Here is a 20,786-nt window from a genome sequence, read left to right as displayed (position 1 = left end):
ATGACTATGCCCGTGATAGTGTTGGCTTTGCTAGTTGCTGGATGCTATTGTATTGTTCTGTCTGTTTTGATCTCCTGGAATTTGACCCTCGCTTGTTTACTGACTTCCCTTGTTTGCTGCCTGAACCAACCTTTTGCCTGGAATACGACCTTGTTTGATTGCCACCAGGATTGACCTTGGATTGTCTTGACCTTGCTTTTGCCTATACCATTTGTACCTCGTATATCTGATCGCACGTGTATGACCCTGGACTGTTGCTGGACTTTGCCTTTAGTCTGTGTGTCTTGTAATTCTTGTTCAGCTTGGAAGTTTATCTGTTCACCCTGCAATCAGCTCCAATACCTTGCACATCATAGGCCTGGGTGTAACCAAATTCAGGCAGGTGTTGTCACCTCACCTCCTGTTCAAGCGGGGACGCACCACATAAGGTAAAGTCTGTGGAGTTAGATTGGGGCATTGGAGCTGATTCCTGAGTGGATATTCTGATAGGCCTTACGATGAGTTACACTTTTTGCATAGCATGCAGTGTCAGAAAAAGTAAACAGTGGGCCCCTGTGCAGAATAAGTGAAGGGGCCTCATGTGAGTGGTCATAATCACATCAAATTACAGTTGGATCTAAATAATGTTGACAACATAAAAGTACATTCATCTAGGTTACATTCTGTAGGCACTGTGTTAATGTAGCACACATTTCATACTTGTGTATCAATGGGCCACAAGCACCTATCACTGTTCCTCCTGGGTTTCAGAGAGAAATACACAGAGAAGAGCCTACAGAATAATCATGCCCTAACCGTGGTGCAGCTGCATGGGCACTAGAGGGTAAGGGCCCCCTGTTTGGCTGCACGGCCTGCATGGGTCTATGCCCGCCTCTGGTAACATGCATTATACAGTTTGCTTAATACCACCTTATCTTTACAAACACTGATAGTGCACACTGCACAGTAACGATGAGTGAATCATGGCACATAATGAGATACAAATGAGTACATATAGTACCATTCATGTATAGAAGCTGCCTCTCTTTTTTGAGTTAATGAACAAATACTCACATGACAGATGTAAGGTTTCCAACTTTTTATTTGTTTTGTTTAGGCAACTGACAATAATACAAATCCAAATCAATCATGACATTGATTGTGGCCATCTACAGTCCAGGGCTATGAGTTATACAATAAATCAATAAAGGAGACCAAAAGTTACACAATTTTAAAGGGAACCTGAAGTGAGAGGGATTTTGGAGGCTGCCAAATGTATTTTCTTTTAAACAATATACCAGTTGAAGCAGGTCATTTCATGTAGTTCCTGATCTGGGCTCCCCCATAGGCATAATGTTATAACGTCTATAGCGGCACAGCAGGGTTTTACATGTAATTTGAGTGCTGCCAATAGCTGGACCATGAATTACTATGACTTGCTACAACTTGGAGTGGGAATAGTATTTAATGCCATTCAGAATTATACTGGCAGCAGGGTGAGTCATCATCCGGCTCACCCTGCATCCAAATGACTGGGCGGCAAGACCATACATACTCCTAAAAGTTACATGGCTGTCCTGCTCATCATCTGCCTCTAAACATTTTAACTATAGGCCCTGAACAAGCATGCAGATCAATTATCTGACAATATTAGCTTTATGGTTGTTTTCGGTATGTGATGCAGACACTACTACAGCCAAAGAGGTCAGCAGGAAGCCAGGTAACTGGTATTGTTTAAAATGAAATACATATGGCAGGCAGCCTCCATATACCTCTTAGAGCTGGTCCACACTAGGTCCGGAAACGTATCCGTGGCTGCGTTTTTCAAACCTGATGAAAAACGGAGTCCCGGATACTAATGTTTAAAATAGCAGCCAGCCTCACCCAAGTAAAAAACGGATCCGTCTGCGTTTGCGGGGATCCGTTTTGAAAACCTGAACGGAAGGTCCGGATCTGCTGCATTTTCACGCAACGGATCAGGACCACGGATACACGCAGGGGTAGTGAAAGCAATGAGAAAACGCATCTCCAGCTTCACAGGCAAAAAACGGATGTGAAAACGGATAGCCTGAGCTTTATGATTGGCCCAAAAAATCCTCCCACTCCTTCCTAATGATAGAGACGTTTTCTGTCAGGGAAAAACCTGAACGGAAACTGATACAAAACTGATGCAAAACTGATGCACTTTCATCAGTTTGCAGTACGGTGGGTACTTCCCCTGATCCGGACTGCAGGGTCCGTCCTGCAACCGGGTCTAGTGTGGACCCAGCCTTACTTCAGGTTCCCTTTAATATGCCATTTGCCTGGTTTCCAACTTTCCATGCTGACCAGAAACTTACATTGATACAGTGACCAGAAACTTATGCTGACTAAATTATTTAGGGATAATTCACAGCGCATCAGTTGTGTTGAATGTGAACTCACTGCCCATACAATTCTGCTCACATCTCTGTGTTGTAACGTATCGCTGCATACAGGCTTTGAATAAACATTTATGTCCAGTCTCTGATGCAATCTGTTCAAACTAGCTACTGACATTACATAAAACCAGATATCATAGTAATAATCTTATATCAACACCAAAAACGATTTTTCACATTAAAATAAAATTATTACAATACTCACATTTACTGTAAAGAATAAAACTGCGGAATTTTGATAATGATTAGCCCCCAAAGTTATTGACACAGCCTTGCATTAATAATGATTAGCCTGGCCAACTTTAGCCCTTTCAGCAGTGTACTAGTTATGATGGAACATGAGGCCTCCTAATAGTGCTTGGCCCGCCCAACCACATCCAACACATTAAGAGCTTTAATTACAAGCAGCAGCCTGGGTAGCATCCCTCTCATTATAATGCACCACTGGGAATCCAGCCTCAGAGTTTTTTGAAGGCAGGGGATCAGCACATCAACCAGACAAATAATCAGGGCCGGATTTCTGGCAAGGCCACATAGGCCATGGCCTAGGGCACCAGAAATTTAGGGGCGGCTCAGTGAGGGGCAGTAAAGATGTTTTATGCAGCCATTACTATCTACAAGGACAGCTTTAACCTTTGAACTCTCTGTCCTGTCTTTGTGTCATCCCTGCAAGTCCTGTAAGCGCTATCCTGCAGGTACACATCAGCCTAACTCACATGGAGACAGTGGCGTAGCATTGGGGATAGCAGCCATAGCGCTGCTACGGGGCCCCGCGGCAGCGCTACGTCACAGGGGGCCCGCAGCTGCCTGAGAGGACTTTTTTGTTTTTTTTTCCCGCTGGCCGTCCGATCGGGCGGGCCCCCCCTCCCTCACCTTGGCGCCCCCCCTCCGCCTCACCTGGGGTCCCCCCTCCTTTAATCAGCGGCGAGAGAGCGGCCGGCATATACAGAGAGCTCCAGCGGGTGTAATCAGCCACTAGAGGTTCAGCTGCCTCCGGGCTACGGTGTCCCCACTGTATTGCTGCTCGCACCACTTCCTGGTTTATTGCGAGCAGCAATACAGTGGGGACACCGTAGCCCGGAGGCAGCTGAACCTCTAGAGGCTGATTACCCTGCCGGAGCTTCCTGTATATGCCGGCCGCTCTCTCGCCGCTGATGGAAGGAGGGGGGACCCCAGGTGAGGCGGAGGGGATAAGGGTCGGGCCCCTACCCCACTAACTACTCGGCTACCTCCCCTCCCACCCGGCTACCTAACTGCCCACTACCTCACTGCCCACCCGGCTACCTAACTGCCCACCCGGCTACCTAACTGCCCACTACCTAACTGAACACCCTCCCACCCGGCTACCTAACTGCCCACTACCTAACTGGCCACCCTCCCACCCGGCTACCTAACAGCCCACTACCTAACTGCCCACCCGGCTACCTAACTGCCCACCCTCCCACCCGGCTACCTAACTGCCCACCCTCCCACCCGGCTACCTAACTGCCCACTCTCCCACCCGGCTACCTAACTGCCCACTACCTCACTGCCCACCCGGCTACCTAACTGCCCACCCGGCTACCTAACTGCCCACTACCTAACTGAACACCCTCCCACCCGGCTACCTAACTGCCCACTACCTAACTGGCCACCCTCCCACCCGGCTACCTAACTGCCCACTACCTCACTGCCCACCCGGCTACCTAACTGCCCACCCGGCTACCTAACTGCCCACTACCTAACTGAACACCCTCCCACCCGGCTACCTAACAGCCCACTACCTAACTGCCCACCCGGCTACCTAACTGCCCACTACCTAACTGGCCACCCTCCCACCCGGCTACCTAACTGCCCACCCTCCCACCCGGCTACCTAACTGCCCACTCTCCCACCCGGCTACCTAACTGCCCACTACCTAACTGAACACCCTCCCACCCGGCTACCTAACTACCCACTACCTAACTGGCCACCCTCCCACCCGGCTACCTAACTGCCCACTACCTAACTGCCCACCCGGCTACCTAACTGCCCACCCGGCTACCTAACTGCCCACTACCTAACTGAACACCCTCCCACCCGGCTACCTAACTACCCACTACCTAACTGGCCACCCTCCCACCCGGCTACCTAACTGCCCGCTACCTAACTGCCCACCCGGCTACCTAACTACCCACCCGGCTACCTAACTGCCCACTACCTAACTGAACACCCTCCCACCCGGCTACCTAACTGCCTACTACCTAACTGGCCACCCTCCCACCCGGCTACCTAACAGCCCACTACCTAACTGCCCACCCGGCTACCTAACTGCCCACCCTCCCACCCGGCTACCTAACTGCCCACTCTCCCACCCGGCTACCTAACTGCCCACTACCTAACTGAACACCCTCCCACCCGGCTACCTAATTACCCACTACCTAACTGGTCACCCTCCCACCCGGCTAGCTAACAGCCCACAACCTAACTGCCCACTACCTAACAGCCCACCCTCCCACCCGGCTACCTAACAGCCCACCCTCCCACCCGGCTACCTAACAGCCCACTCTCCCACCCGGCTACCTAACAGCCCACTCTCCCACCCGGCTACCTAACAGCCCACTCTCCCACTCGGCTACCTAACAGCCCACTACCTAACTGCCCGCCCTCCCACCCGGCTAATTACTGCCCACCCTCTCGGCTACCTAACTGCCCACTACCTAACTGGCCACCCTCCCACCCGGCTACCTAACTGGCCACTCTCCCACCCGGCTACCTAATTGCCCACCCTCCCACCTGTTTACCTAATTGCCCACCCGGCTACCTAACTGCCCACTCTCCCACCCGGCAACCTAGCTGCCCACTACCTAACTGCCCACCCTCCCACCTGGCTACCTAACTGCCCACCCTCCCACCTGGCTACCTACCTGCCCACCCAGCTACCTAACTGCCCACCCTGCCACCCGGCTACCTAACTCCCCACCCGGCTACCTAACTGCCCACCGGTCTACCTATCTGCCTACCCTCCCACCCAGCTATCTAACTGCCTACCCAGTGCAGTGCCGCCTGCACCGCAAATAGTGTACCAGCCTGCCCAACCACCCTCCCTCCAGGTAATTAATGTTAGCCCACTATAGACCTAACTACATATACTGTATTTTGTGGGGAAATCTGGCGACAATCTGATTGCATTTTGTGGGGAAATCTGGCGACAATCTGATTGCATTTTGTGGGGAAATTTGGCGACAATCTGGTTGCATTTTGTGGGGAAATCTGCCGCCAATCTGGTTGCATTTTGTTGGGAAATCTGCCGACAATCTGGTTGCATATTGTAGGGAAATCTGCCTACAATCTGGTTGCATATTGTAGGGAAATCTGCCAAAAATCTGGTTGCATTTTGTGGGGAAATCTGCCGACAATCTGGTTGCATTTTGTGGGGAAATCTGCCGACAATCTGGTTGCATATTGTGGGGAAATCTGCCGACAATCTGGTTGCATTTTGTTGGGAAATCTGCCGACAATATGGTTGCATATTGTAGGGAAATCTGCAGAGAATCTGGTTGCATATTGTAGGGAAATCTGCCGACAATCTGGTTGCACTTTGTGGGGAAATCAGATTTCCCCACAAAATGTTTGGGTGGGAGGTCCGAGGTCCATGGGGTTGGAAGGTCGTTGGGGGGGGGGGGGGGGGGGGCCCATAATTTTTTTTGCTATGGGGCCCAGTCATTTCTAGCTACGCCCCTGCATGGAGACACAAGGTCCATCATTAATGAGATGGCAAACATAACATAAAAGTTGTTAAGGAAAACATAACTTATAATCTATACGCATATTACTGAAATAGCTATTGTCTGTGACATCCAATGATAGAAAGTAAGTAGATTTCTCATTGGGGCACACAGAGACAACAACCATACAGATGGTATACTGTAGTTGGCCTTGGGCGGTAAAAAGTACAAATCCGGCCCTGCAAATAATTATTCTTTAAGAAACCCTTTTTGGAACTTTTTTGAAACTTTCCCTTCAGATTTCTTTGTAAAAGCTACATTTCATCAAATCAGAGAATGGAAGTCTGAGAGAAATGTTCCTTGAGCCAAACCTCAGACACAGACATGTTAACAGGGAGCTTTATTCAGACTGACACCACTGACAAGGGAACTAACCATGCAAACAGAAATGCTGTAAAATGTGCCATCAGATTAATCAGTCATCAAAAGAAATGTATGCAACATGGGCTTTACAGAATCATATGGCTTTGTTCTCAGTAATGATGTTTTCCTCCTGCCCGGCAACAAGTGCAACACAAACCTGCTCAATATCACAAAAATTCCAATAGCCAGTGATGGGAGCATGAGCTGTGCTCAGTGACGGCAGCTAAATACAGAAAGACTTCTCTGGGCACTGCTCACTCTCTCATCATTGTGAGCCACCACGCCACCACCACGCCGCTGATGATCTGTAGCTTTGTGTATGCAGAGCAGCAAGCGATGAGAGATATAAAGGAAAGCTGAGCAGGGCTATACATCAGTGACATCATGCTGGCAGACAAATGAGCCAGCAGGCAGGCAGCTGTACAGGGACACAAGGCAAGCACCACACATAGGTAATTAGGAAGCAGCTGATCTGCTATAAGCTGTTCAAGCCCCAACCCACAGATCCGGCTATGAGTATTAGTTGACCCAGAAATACATGTATTGGGTATCATTTCCCCTAAATTATACATAACTGGGCAGCGGTTTCCCCCCCCCAAAAAAAATATAATTTGGCAGAATTTCTCCAAAATACACATGATGTGGCAATTTCCAAGATACACATAATGTGGCAGTTTCTCACCAAAATACACATGATGTGGCAATTTCCAAAATACACATAATGTGGCAGTGTACCCTAAGTTTACACATAATGCGGCAGCATTTCCCCACAAAATACACATAACGTGGCAGTATTTCCCCACAAAATATACATAATGTGGTAGAATTTTCCCCCAAAATACACATACTATGACAGTATTTCCCCCAAAATACACATTAGCATTTTCCCCAAAAAATACATATAAAAATATATGGCAGTATTTCCCACTTAAAAAAATGCATTAGGCAGCATTTACCCCATACAATATATTAGTTTAGTTCCACAAAAATGTTATTCCCCTTCCCCCAGATAGAGCCCTTTAATATCCGTGGTGTCAGTGGCTATAGTTTGCCCACCCCTGGCTTAAGTTAAGCTTTTAAGTTATGTTCTGCCTTTATTTTGGAGAGCCCTGACAGCTCTAGGGGATGCAATTCTGTGACACAACTGCTTTAGTATAGATGGGGGTCTGATTTACAAAGGACTGCAAGTTTTCATCCTCCTGCTCAGTCCACCAGAACACTTGTGTTCTTTGGGTGAAAAACTACTGTAGGCCATACAGGTGGCAATATGGAGCATGGCTCTCTATACAAAAGAAAAGTGTGATTTACGTGTATGTGCATGCTGTATAAACATTGTTGTATAAACATATTGCTGATGAAGATATGAGGGAAAATGTTCCTTAACTATCACTGTATGGTTAAAATGCAGAAGCAGTAGCATCATCAGTTTCTAGCTTACAAGTACTGCAACAATTGCCAGGAGCAAAGATATGTGATTACTCTGTGATTTCCTGATTTTCCATTGCTGGTGCTGAATTTGGATACACATATGCCCATGCATTACACTAATTTCTTCTTTCCTTCTTAACCACTTCCCCACTGAGGGGATTTACCCCTGAAACACCAGAGCAATTTTCACCTTTCAGCGCTCCTTCCATTCATTCGTCTATAACTTTATTATTATTACTTATCGCAATGAAATGAACTATATCTTGTTTTTTTCGCCACCAATTAGGTTTTCTTTAGGTGGGACATTATGCCAAGAATTATTTTATTCTAAATGTGTTTTAATGGGAAAATAGGAAAAAATGTGGGGAAAAAAATCCATATTTTTCAGTTTTCGGCCATTATAGTTTTTAAATAATGCATGCTACTGTAATTAAAACCCATGAAATGTATTTGCCCATTTGTCCCGGTTATAAAACCATTTAAATTATGTCCCTAGCACAATGTTTGGCGCCAATATATTATTTGGAAATAAAGGTGCATTTTTTCAGTTTTGCATCCATCCCTAATTACAAGCCCATAGTTTATAAAGTAACAGTGTTATACCCTCTTGATATAAATATTTAAAAAGTTCAGTCCCTAAGGAAACTATTTATGTTTTTTTTTATTGTATTTTTTTTTTTATTATTACAAAAAAAAAAAATGGGGAGTGTGGGAGGTAATGAGTTAATTTTATTGTGTAAAACTAATGTATTTGTATATGTAAAATGCTTTAGGGTGTAGTTTTACTATTTGGCCACAAGATGGCCACAGTGAGTCTTTGTTCATGCGACCTGTAAGCGTCCGGAAGGACGCTTACAGGAAGCATTATGAGGCTGGAAAAATCACAGTGATCGCGCTGTTTCTCATAGAAGCAGCAGATCATGCGGGGGCTTAGATCAACGAACGGGAATGGATTTTCCCCTTCATTGATCTCCGGTCGATCGGGCAGCGGCGTGCACGAGTGGCGGAAGCGCGCGCACGAGCGGCGGGACCGCGGACAGCGGCGGTAGCGCGGGAAGTACGGATTTCTCCGTCCCTTGGTTTTATAAGGATGGAAAAAGGGACGGAGAAATCAGTACTGCGGGGGGTAAAGTGGTTAAAGGACCTCTGTCACGAAAGTCTTAAAATTTTAAATATATAGAAACATACACAATTAAGAAGTATGTTTCTTCCAGAGTCAAATGAGCCATAAATTACTTTTCTCCTATGTTGCTGTCACTTACAGTAAGTAGTAGAAATCTGACAGAACTGACAGGTTTTGGACTAGCCCATCTCTTCATGGGGGTTCACAGAGATTTCTTTATTGTTAAAATACACTTAGTGAATGGCAGTTGCTCCATCCAACTGCCAAAAAAGTGTACATGATCAGGGAGGCTGGTCAGCATCTTTGTATAAATCCTTTTCAGGTATTGTCTTTATAAAGAATAAAGGCCATGCTGAGAATCCACTATGGAGAGATGGACTAGCCCAAAACCTGTCGGTAAAGAGAAGTAATTTATGGCTAATTTTACTCAGGAAGAAAAGTACTTCCGATTTGTATGTGTTGTACATTTTAACCACTTCAGGACCACAGTGCTAAACCCCCCTAAACGTATTGCAAAAAGGATGTGTGCAAAAAACACCAAGTGAATAACCCCCCCTAAAGACCAGGCTATTTTTTGTTGAATTGGCCACTGCAGCTTTAAAGCCAAGCTTCTGGGCCGCACAACACAGCACACTAGTGATCCCCCCCCCCACCAACAGAGCTCTCTGTTGGTGGGGTCTAATCGCTCCCCAGTGTTTATTTTTTTGGAGGCAAATATTTGTTATTGTTTGTTATATTTTTTACTATTTCTTTCTTTCTTTCTTTTTTAAACCCCAGCCTCCCCGCAGCCAGCCAATCAGGGCGATCAGCTCTCATAGGCTTCACCCTATGAAAGCCAATCCTCTCTCCTCTCTTCTGCCTCAGGGGGACAGCCGTGTCACACGGCTGTGCTCAGTACAGCGCTGCTGCAGATCGCAGCACTGTACTTAGTAGAAAGATGGCGGTTTCACCGTCTAACAGTCTCCCGAGCAGCGATCGCCACTCGGAGACTGAAGGCGGGGCGGAGCTCCACTCCTCAAGCAGGAGATGCACGCGCTCTCCTGCAGTAACTGGCCCCAGGACTTGACGCCAATTGGCGTTAGGCTGCTGCCCATTGGCGTGGCGCGGTCATAAGGTAGTTACAATTTTTGTGAAATTCCTCTTTAAATGTATCTTTAGGATTTTCCACCAAAGCAGGTTACTGAGCACTGAAGCTGGGTGCAGCCATAGCACTAGTGCTATGCTGCGTGCCCCGCACAAGAGTAATTTGGGGATCCTGAAATCGTCACACCCCGAATTACATCTCCCTCTGAGTTGCTACAATCATCATTTGGCTCACCCTGTGCCCAGCTGACCGGCGACGTTACTATACGTACACTTTTCCACCCATTATTGGACATTATTATCAAGAGCAGTCTTAGTAAATGTCCAGTGTTTCTAAGATGGTTGAAAATGTATGTTGTGTTAGGTAGACATTTGTGGAAGACTAAAGCATTGTACAAATGCTAGAGGAAGCTCAGCTGCTTAGGGCTGCCTTAGTCAAAAAAATCTAGTGTGTTTACAGCTGCTCTCTGATGTCATGTAAAGATATAGCATGCTTGATTTTTATACAACAGTAATGAATGTATGCAGTGGGCAGAAGGAGTAACTGATTTGACTTTGAAAAGCCTCTTCAATCTTAATTTGCTTGAATTAGGATGAATTATGAATTATGTTCAAGGGACAGGACTGTCGTCTATATTAACTGAAGCTACACACAGATACCAATAGGTAACAACACTGTAACTACACAGAGATATCACTGGGGATTAGGGATCATCACAATTGCTGAACATCAAATCAAGTGAAATTGGTAACAATTCTGAATTTCACAGATTCCAAGTTTGCATTAAGAAATCATGAAGTTGTCATTTACTGTCACACGCCCCCTGTTGGTCAGCATGCAGAACCCTCAAGGTGCTTTGGCACACAGACATTCCAACCCCTGGGATACAATAGATGTGCCGGCTAACAGAGATTGGGTTTAACAGACAGATCAGGAGCGGTGGGCACACACACAATTGCACACACAACACAATAAACTTCCATCACCAATCCAGTTATAAAGGGAAAATCTAAGCTGGGCAAGAAAGGGGTAACACAAGCAGTCCAATCTTTTTAAACAATATAGTTCCTCTGTGTAATGGTCTCCTCAGTAGCAAGGTTTATTCTGTGATACTAAAAACAGGTAATAGCCATTTAAACAATTGGGAATATATTTTAGCCCTAATCACTAGATTTCTATGATGAAATATGTACACAATAAGTTTCAGTTTTCCATAGAATTTTCTCATTCATGACCCTTAAAGTAACTGTAATGAAAAAAGTGCCCCTGGGGGGAGGAAGGAGGAGGAAGCCTCTGGATCCTAATAAGGCTGTCCCCATGCTCCACAGCCTTGGGGATTCAATGCAGGCTGCCCTGAAAATCTGCTGACAAGCCTGTCGGTAGTGCACGGGGCAATCTGCACTCCTGTGCAGGCGCAATACAAGCTTTCCTTGGGCTCCGGCAGAAATAGCTGAGCTCAATTGGGTGCACGAGTTGCCTGCGTAATAGAGCAGACTTAATCAGGCTCATCTATTTTTGCTGGAAACCAAGGGATAGCTAATACTGCACCTGCACAGGAGCACAGATTGCAAATATTGCTGTGTACTGGTCGACTCGGGGGCTGCCATCACTGGATCCCTGGCTGAAGGCTGAAGAGGATAAGGAAGCCTTATTACACATTGCACAGCAGTGCACAAATATTTTTTTACAATTTATGTTAAAAACCGCTCACAGATTACACAAATGTTATTTTGCCATACTTCCAGAATTTTCTTGTCGGAAATTTGTAATTTTTGAAATTCAACTTATGACTTAAAATTGCAAAATCCAATGCAAAACTCCTATAGATCTGAATTATTTGGCTAGTAACAGGGACACCCAGGAGAACATAGCAAAGGTCCACCAGCAGTAAACCCTTACAGAAAAGACCACTATGCTTATGTTCTAAAACAATACTTGATACCTCTAAAATGATGGTTTTTTTTTTCTCAGAAGTAGGCTGGGTACTTTTGTTTCATATTATTTCAGCTTTAACTGACTTTATAACATATTGTTTATTATTTTTTAAATGAGTCTTAAAATATATTTTGTCTATGTATTGTTCTCAATGTAGTACATTCTCACAGTTTGTGAGAAGTATATTTTAAGATGATGTGTTTTTATATGAAAGCCTACAACCCTTGTGCCTTATAAATAGTATTCATATATTGTACTACTGCTTTCTTAGGAATGTATTTATGACAGAGCTTTTTTCAGGAAAATGTTAATATTCACTTATGATGTTATTTTTCAGCTATTACGTGCCCAAACCTGGATTTGCTGCTTTCTGAACATGTTATCTGGAGGCTGGTTTCGGGCTCATTAAATGAATATGGATCTCAGGTCTTGCTGAGTTGCAGTCCTGGTTATTATCTTAGTGGATTGAGACTTTTACAGTGTAGAGCTAATGGAACCTGGAGTAGAGATGATGTCAAATCAACTTGCATAGGTATGAATCAAATATACATGAATTCAAGTGTTCTATTAAAATTCATCCTATCCAGCATATTACCATTGTTATTATGTAAAAGCTCTATATCGCTAACAGAAGAGCAACCTAAAGTATTTTTACTTTGAATCTCCAACTCACCTCCCCCATCCCCCAGCATAGGCATTAAATGAATCTAACCAGACCAAACTTTTTGCACATAGTAGCTATGCTCCAACAGTGTAATTGGCAGAAGGCATTACGTCTGCAAAGCTGCAAATTGCTGAGTAGGACCTGGATGTTAACAACTCCATAAGGTTATATAAGCAGGAACTGCATCTGATGATTTGCTGTCAGCTATAAGGGACCTTTTCCACTGTAATCACAAATTGCAAATGCATGTAACTGTATTCTTTGAACATTTTTTTTTTACTGGAAATTCTAGTATTCCGAATCACATAAAAATATGATTGCGTTTCTAAGAAAATCGAAATGCATTAATGGAGATAGTGTTCTGTGATTTCTATTTTGAAATGCTATTGCAATTTGAAAATAGCATGTGTTGTGATGTTGATTGGATCATTGCTAGTAGAAAAGGGCCCTAAATCTCATCATGTGACATGCTGTAAAGGCTTGTTATCCTAAATGTACTCATATGAAAATATTTACATGCCCTTTTAGGAATATGAAAGACTCTACCGTATTCCCCACCCCTCTGTTCCCGCAACTAACAATATTGTGCATAGAGACAGATTTAAAGAGACTCTGAAGTCTCTAAAAAAACTTTTTTATTTCATAAATCTGTTTAAATACCTTAGCCCTAACTAAACCGCCGCATCCCCGCCACTGTAAACTATCTAAATCCCCCCTAACTCCCCCCTCCCTCCCCCCCCCTGCAAAATCCACGACTTTGTTGGTCATGGATTTTGCTGCCCTGTGCGCTTCCATGTGAGGCAGGGCTATGAGCTGCAGCTCTGCCTCACACGCTTCTGTCAGCGGCAGATCGCCGCCTCTCCCCCGCCCCTCTTAGTCTGCCTTTGCTGAGAGGGGCGGGGGAGAGGCGGAGATCCGCCGCTGACAGAAGCGTGTGAGGCAGGGCTGCAGCTCATAGCCCTGCCTCACATGGAAGCGCACAGGGCAGCAAAATCCATGACCAACAAAGTCGTGGATTTTGCAGGGGGGGGGGAGGGAGGGGGGAGTTAGGGGGGATTTAGATAGTTTACAGTGGCGGGGATGCGGCGGTTTAGTTAGGGCTAAGGTATTTAAACAGATTTAGAGGGGCGGGGGAGAGGCGGCGATCCGCCACTGACAGACACGTGTGAGGGAGGGCTGCAGCTCATAGCCCTGCCTCACATGGAAGAGCTCCCCGTAGTGTGCCCCGGGGAGTTTGGGGGATTTAGTTTATAGCGACGGGGATGCGGCGGTTTAGTTAGGACTAAAGTATTAAACAGATTAGTGAAGTAAAAAGACGTTATTTTAGAGACTTCAGAGTCTCTTTAAGCCTAGGCCACATAGGCCATAGCCTATGGCATGAGCAATGGCAGGGGGCAGCAGGCTGGACTGGTACAGGTTGCAAATATATTTGCAATTGCAAGCTTGCAGCATCTTGCCCCCTATAGGGAGGGGTGGAGAACCATTTGGCTACCTATAGGAGTGGGAAGGGGGAGAAGCATTTGGCTGCTTATAGGGGAGGATGGGGAAGAAGTGTCCGGCTACCTATGGGGAGGGAGGGGTAAGAGAAGCATTTGGCTACCTATAGGGGAGGGGGAAGAAGCATCAAGCTACCTATAGGGAGGGAGGGAGGAGGGGAGAAGCATTTGGCCACCTATATGGGGGGGGGGAAGAATAATCTGGCTACGTATAAGGGAGGGGAGAAGCTTATAGCTACCTATAGGGGAGGGAGGATAAGCATTTGGCTACCTATATGAGAGACAGAGGGGGAAAAGCATCTGGCTACCTATAGGGGAAGGAGAAGCATCTAGCTACCTATGGGGGGAAGCATCTGGCTACCTATACTGCAGGGGGGTTGAGGGAGCATCTGGCTGCCTATATTGAAAGGGGGATATTGTTGAGATGCTGTTGGAATGGGGCAACTGGTGACAGCCTTCCATATGGCAGCCTTCCATACTCTTCTTAAGTCAGGCCTGCTTTAATGGTAAAGGTGCTGACTACTTTTTAAAAAAAAAAAAAAGTAGGTATGAACTGAATGCTTTTTGTATGCAGGTCTTCTTAACCCAATCCCTAAGCCATATGGTGGCAATAGCTGTAAAAGTTTGATAAATTACTGAGGGTAGTTCAAATAATAGAAATGTATGCAGAAATTATGCAAATACATTTATATATACACATAATTAAACATTAAATTAATATAAACTTTATTCAAGATGCTAAATTATTTTTTAATTTGGAGATAAAATGAAGAACCTCCCACTTGCATCAGATACAAGCCCACATTAGGGAGAGCGGGTAACCATGGTGACGTTGTTACCATGGCGCCGACCGGAAGTGACGCCAACGGATGTGACGTCATCCGGGAGTGAAGTCTGTTCATCAGCAAGTTCGGACGCACACAGCCAATGGACAGGGATTATGTTAGGCATAGGCTGGGGCCAGATATGTACAGGTCTTCTGAGGTATGTGATATGGATTACCACACAGCAATATGTATACTAACATAAGCGCAATGTGATGACTCCACCCCCAGGGGGGTGGATACTTTCCATTCATCCACCATATTTAAAGCCACATGGAAGTGGCGTTTTCTCTGACTTGGGCTAATACTAGTGTGCTGGGGGTCACTCTGTCCAGTGTACAGTCTGTGGGGGGAAGATGTACATATTGTAATATAATGATGCACTGTTTGATCACCTCCTAATGAAGCTGTTAGGGTGAAACCAGTTGAGGGTTATGTTAGCACTGTATATATTATGAGCACCTCTTAAGCATGTCTGTTTTGTTCTGAGTACCCCCTACTCCCACTGTCTTTATATAAGTGGTAAATTATATGGGGTGGTAGGACAGCTGTACACTGTACAGCCCCACCTTATATATTATGTGTTACTGACAGCTGTGTACTGTACTGCCCCACCTTATATATTATGCGTCACTGACCCTTATAGATATATACGGGAAAGATAGGTGTTGTACCCATACTTGGGGATAGCCACACCACGCTCAGTAACTGGCAAATAGAGCAGTGGGGGATGAGCAAAGACCCCCCCGCCCTGGTATATATTCATAGTACCGTCCGGCCTATACGTTAACAGTTTGTTGTTTTTATGTTTTAACAAAGATATCTCCACAAAGACTAATCTTTGTATTACATTATTTTAGATTACTGAATAAAAGATGTCATTCTTTTAATTGCATATGTACCAATAGGGCTAGTCCTGTTCAGGGCAAATTGTGTTTGAGATAAAATGAAGGCAGTCAAATTCTTAAAATAGGAATTAATGGGACCAAAGAGATTTGCTGAATCAACCTGAATGACAGGTGCACTTCGCACATGTATCGCCAGTCATGAAAATAGAACATTGCCGCTTTTCCTGTGGTCAGGCTAAAATCTAGTCACAATAAATCTCAAAATGTTTTTGCAGAAATTGCTGTACAAGTATCCACTCTCTTGCAAAGGAATTACAGCCATGAAACTTTTCCTGGCAGAGTACAACTTCTGAGAGCAGGGGGTAGATAAAAAAGGTCAATAGGCCATGGGCTTGATTCACTAAACTGCGATAACTCATATCAGGGCCGCGCTAGCGTTTTTGTGCGCAATCTCAAATTTTCACACGCAAAAAATGTGAAAATGCATGCAAGAACGCTAGCGCAGCCGTGAAATGAGTTATCACGGTTTAGTGAATCAAGCCCCATGTGTTTTAACTCTGGGATGCTTAATAAACTTCCACTGAGCAGAGATAATAAACAATAAATTGACTTTGTAAATGTTTAAATATACAATAAAACCATGGGATATCTAAAAATTGTCATTTTAGGAGTAGGAGGATAGATACAATTGTCTATCTCATCAGTTTATTTTCACCTCGGTTTAACTTTAAATTACTGTGTACCTCTACTTTTTATAGTGAAATGCAAGACTTGTGGTTGGAGATCATTTATTCACTTTAAGTGATACGAGCTCCTGATGACCAATAAAACATAATTATAGTATCATGAGCTAAGCCCTAATCACTATCACCATGCCCTGTTACAAATTTGGCATTATGTAAGCGTTAATTTTTTAAAAAAAATGTAAGTGCTTTTTTTGTTCTTCATTACTTTAAAATAAATATGTTCTTTAAATTCACTACTAGTGAGTGTTATTGAATGTTTCATTTTTTTTTTAACTCCTCATCACTTATGTCTGATACACTCTCATTGTTTGCTTGCATAAAATAAGGTTAGTGAGTAGAACTGTGATTAAACAATAGAGAAGAAGAGGAGAACTAAGCAGATCTCAAATCATTCCCAGACTCAATTTAGCCAACTTGGGCTGATCATGAACATAACATGCTCTTTAAGATCTGTTAGGGCCCTTTTCCACTACAGCGTTTGCGATGGCTGAATCGCAAAACCGCAAACCGCTAGTGATTTTACAAATCGCTACAGTTTGCTTTTAACATAGGAATCGCGGTAGGTCATTTCCACTACCGCGATTCGTTTTTGACCTGATCGCGATCGCGCGGCGGAGCGATTATTGCCGCGATTTTGCTATGCAGTGCTTAGCATAGCAAAATCGCGGCCGCAAACGTCGGGAAATCGCCGGTCATTTTTTACATTTTGCGATTCAGCAATCGCTAGCGTTCAGCGCGAACGCTAGCGACTGCTAATGGAAAAGGGCCCTTATGGTTATCTTAAATGTGCTAAGGGGATGGGACAGAAATAGGAGTTAAAAGGGTTAAAGTTCCACTTTGATGTCTTGTAATTCCATCAATGTAATTTGGAGATTGACAGCTTAGCATATATTGCTAGTTTTTCTTCGTGTTATTTATTTTTAACCATAAATAGATAGTACCATTAATTTGTAAATGTAATGTTTTCATGTATTTCAACAGTTATCTCATGTGGGGATCTTGCATCCCCTCCAAATGGAAACAAGATTGGAACGTTAAACATCTATGGTGCAACAACAATATTCACTTGCAATTCTGGATATACACTTGTTGGGTCTCATGTCAGAGAGTGCTTGGCTAATGGTCTGTGGAGTGGTACTGAAACTCGATGCCTAGGTAAGTTTTCCATTAATTAAATTCTAAAATTAAAACAGAGCCACTACTGTTGCAGCCACAATCTAATTGTAATAATAGGAGAGATATTTGAACACTTGCAAAGAAATAATATAATTACTGTTATTAAACATTCTACCAGTACTATCATCATTTATCAAAACGGTGTCATCAGCATGTGGGCATACACGTGCATCTTGCAGCTCCAGGATACAGTTCATAGTCAGGAGACTATTTGCATGAAGTTTGCATGTTTTCTTTGTGTTTGCATGGTATTCCTCATCCTCACACATCCCCAAAAACCTTCCATTAAGTTCTTTGGTAACCCTTAAAATTGGCATTTGTCCATAGTGGGAACATTTAGCTATAAATATAGTAGAAACCAATTATACTGAGAGCTGCTTTGCTTTAACCACTTGCCGACCGCACGCTTATACCGTGCGTCGGCAAAGTGGCAGCTGCAGGACCAGCGACGCAGTACTGCGTCGCCAGCTGCAGGCTGATTAATCAGGAAGCAGCCACTCGCGCGAGCGGCTGCTTCCTGTCAATTCACGGCGGGGGGCTCCGTGAATAGCCTGCGGGCCGCCGATGGCGGCTCGCAGGCTAAATGTAAACACAAGCGGAAATAATCCGCTTTGTTTACATTGTACGGCGCTGCTGCGCAGCAGCTCCGTAAGGCAGATCGGCGATCCCCGGCCAATCTGCGGCCGGGGATCGCCGCCATGTGACAGGGGACGTCCTGTCACTGGCTGCACAGGACGGATAGCGTCCTGTGCAGCCCCGATCTCCGGGGGGGAGCAGGTAGGAGAGGGAGGGGGGAATTTCGCCGCGGAGGGGGGCTTTGAGGTGCCCCCCCCGCCAGCCACACGCAGGCAGAAGAGATCGGACCCCCCCAGCACATCATCCCCCTAGTGGGGAAAAAAGGGGGGCAATCTGATCTCTCTGCCTGTTACCTGATCTGTGCTGGGGGCTGCAGAGCCCACCCAGCACAGATCACTAAACACAGCGCTGGTCCTTAAGGGGGGGTAAAGGGTGGGTCATCAAGTGGTTAAAGAGGCGCCATAGTGACTTATTGTAGAATATACTAATGTATTCAGGATGCACACTTTTACATTCATTATCCTGGTTTCAGCATCAGAAATACTTTCTGCATCTATATATTGCTGTATATCGGTATTCAGCCCCACCCTCCCAGTGATTTTTAGCTTAAGCTGTTTTATCTGTTTCGGATTCTCCTCCCAGAGCATTCTTGGAGACCAGGTATTGTTTCTACTGACTTTCGTAACAAACTGTAAACAAACATTTCACAGTGGTGCACCTGCCATCAGTAAATATGCCCCACCTGAAAAATCTGAGAATGTAAATCAGGTGTACACTGCAAAGACTGTATAACATGTCAGCGCTATATAAGTATATTAGCACATGTACACTAATGATAGAGTTAAATTATCATTTGGAAACCATATATGTACTTGCATCAATCTCATTAATTAGATTTGTAATACAGGTTTGCTTTAAAGTGCACCTGAATCAATTGATTGTGACATTGGGATAAATAGCTGTACAGAGGGACTAACCAAAGTGCTGTAATCATTCACAACAATGTCCCTCTTGATCCAGTTGGCCTTTACCAAACAGCTTTTCCTAATTCAAAAATGTTTTAAGTGGCTTTTCCTTATAAAAAGATGGTTTTTGAATTTCTGCTGATCAGAAAGTTGTGCTGCCCTGCTCTATGATGGAGGTAAGGCAGGGCCGGTTCTAGACTTTTTGCTGCCTGAGGCAAACTTGTGAGTATGTGTTCCCCTCCCCCCTAATTTGGAACAATTTCCCAACAGAAAAAACACCCTCAGTATAGGTAAGTAGCCAAGGTATAGGTGCTCCCTATGTAGGAAGCCAGGTGTAGATGCCCCCAGTATAGATTAGCCAAGTATGTTCCCCCAGTTTAGGTTAGCCAGGTAAGTTCTCCCAGTATAAGGTAGCCAGGTAGGTTCCCCCAGTATAAGGTATCCAGGTAGGTCCCCCAGTATAGGTTAGCCAGGTAGGTTACCCCAGTAAAGGCTAGCCAGGTAGGTTCACGCAGTATAAGGTAGACAGGTAGGTTCCCCCAGTATAGGTAAGCCAGGTAGGTTCCCCAGTACAGGTTAGTGAGGCAGATACCCCCAGTATAGGTTAGCCAGGTAGGTTCCCCAGTATAGGTTAGCCAGGTAGGTTCCCCCAGTACAAGGTAGCCAGGTAGAGTCCCCCATTATAGGTTAGCCAGGTATCGGTTCCCCATTATAGGTTAGTGAGATAGATTCCTCCAGAATAGGTTAGCAAGATAGGTTCCCCCAGTATAAGTTAGCTAGGTAGGTTCTCCCAGTATAGATTAGCCAGGTAGATTCCCCCAGTATAGATTAGCCAGGTAGGTTCTCCCAGTATAGGTTAGCCAGGTAGGTTCTCCCAGTATAGGTTAGCCAGGTAGGCTCCCCCAGTATAAGGTAGCCAGGTAGGTTCCCCCAGTATAATTTAGACAGGTATAGGTTCCCCCAGTATAGGTTAGTGAGATAGATTCTCCCAGTATAGGTTAGTGAGATAGGTTCCCCCAGTATAGGTTAGGGAGATAGGTTTCCCCAGTATAGGTTAGCAAAGCAGGTCTCCCCTACTGCAACACTCCTTCCTCCCCGGCCGCCACTGGATTACAATATTTAACTACCTAAAGACCGCCCCACGCCAACGGGCGTGGACGCGGCGGCAGCCCCAGGACCACCTAACGCCAATTGGTCCTGGGGCACTGATTTGCATGAGATGGCGCGCAGGCTGCACGCGCATCTCCTGCTCAGGGGGTGGAGCTCCACCCCCTCTTCCGTCTCCGAGCGGTGATTGCCGCTCAGAAGACTGTTAGACGATGAAACCGCCGTCTTTAGTGTTAGTACAGCGCTGCAATCAGCAGCAGCACTGTACTGGGGACAGTCGTGTGACACGGCTGTCTCCTTGGGGAC

At 45.2% G+C, this 20,786-nt stretch overlaps 1 protein-coding gene across 1 annotated transcript in view; it reads left to right on the top strand.

Moving 5' to 3' along the window:
* CSMD1 (CUB and Sushi multiple domains 1) overlaps positions 1–20,786 on the top strand; it is a 2,205,021-nt gene that overhangs the window by 1,994,962 nt on the left and 189,273 nt on the right. The window contains 2 exon segments of the mRNA XM_068281348.1: positions 12,416–12,610; positions 17,638–17,811. Of these exon segments, the coding sequence (XP_068137449.1) occupies positions 12,416–12,610; positions 17,638–17,811 (369 nt within the window).

This window comes from Hyperolius riggenbachi, chromosome 4 (genome assembly GCF_040937935.1).
Source record: "Hyperolius riggenbachi isolate aHypRig1 chromosome 4, aHypRig1.pri, whole genome shotgun sequence".
Classification (NCBI taxonomy): domain Eukaryota; kingdom Metazoa; phylum Chordata; class Amphibia; order Anura; family Hyperoliidae; genus Hyperolius; species Hyperolius riggenbachi.
The sequence above is the reverse complement of the archived record's forward strand: the minus strand, read 5'-3'. Positions and strand labels throughout refer to the sequence as shown.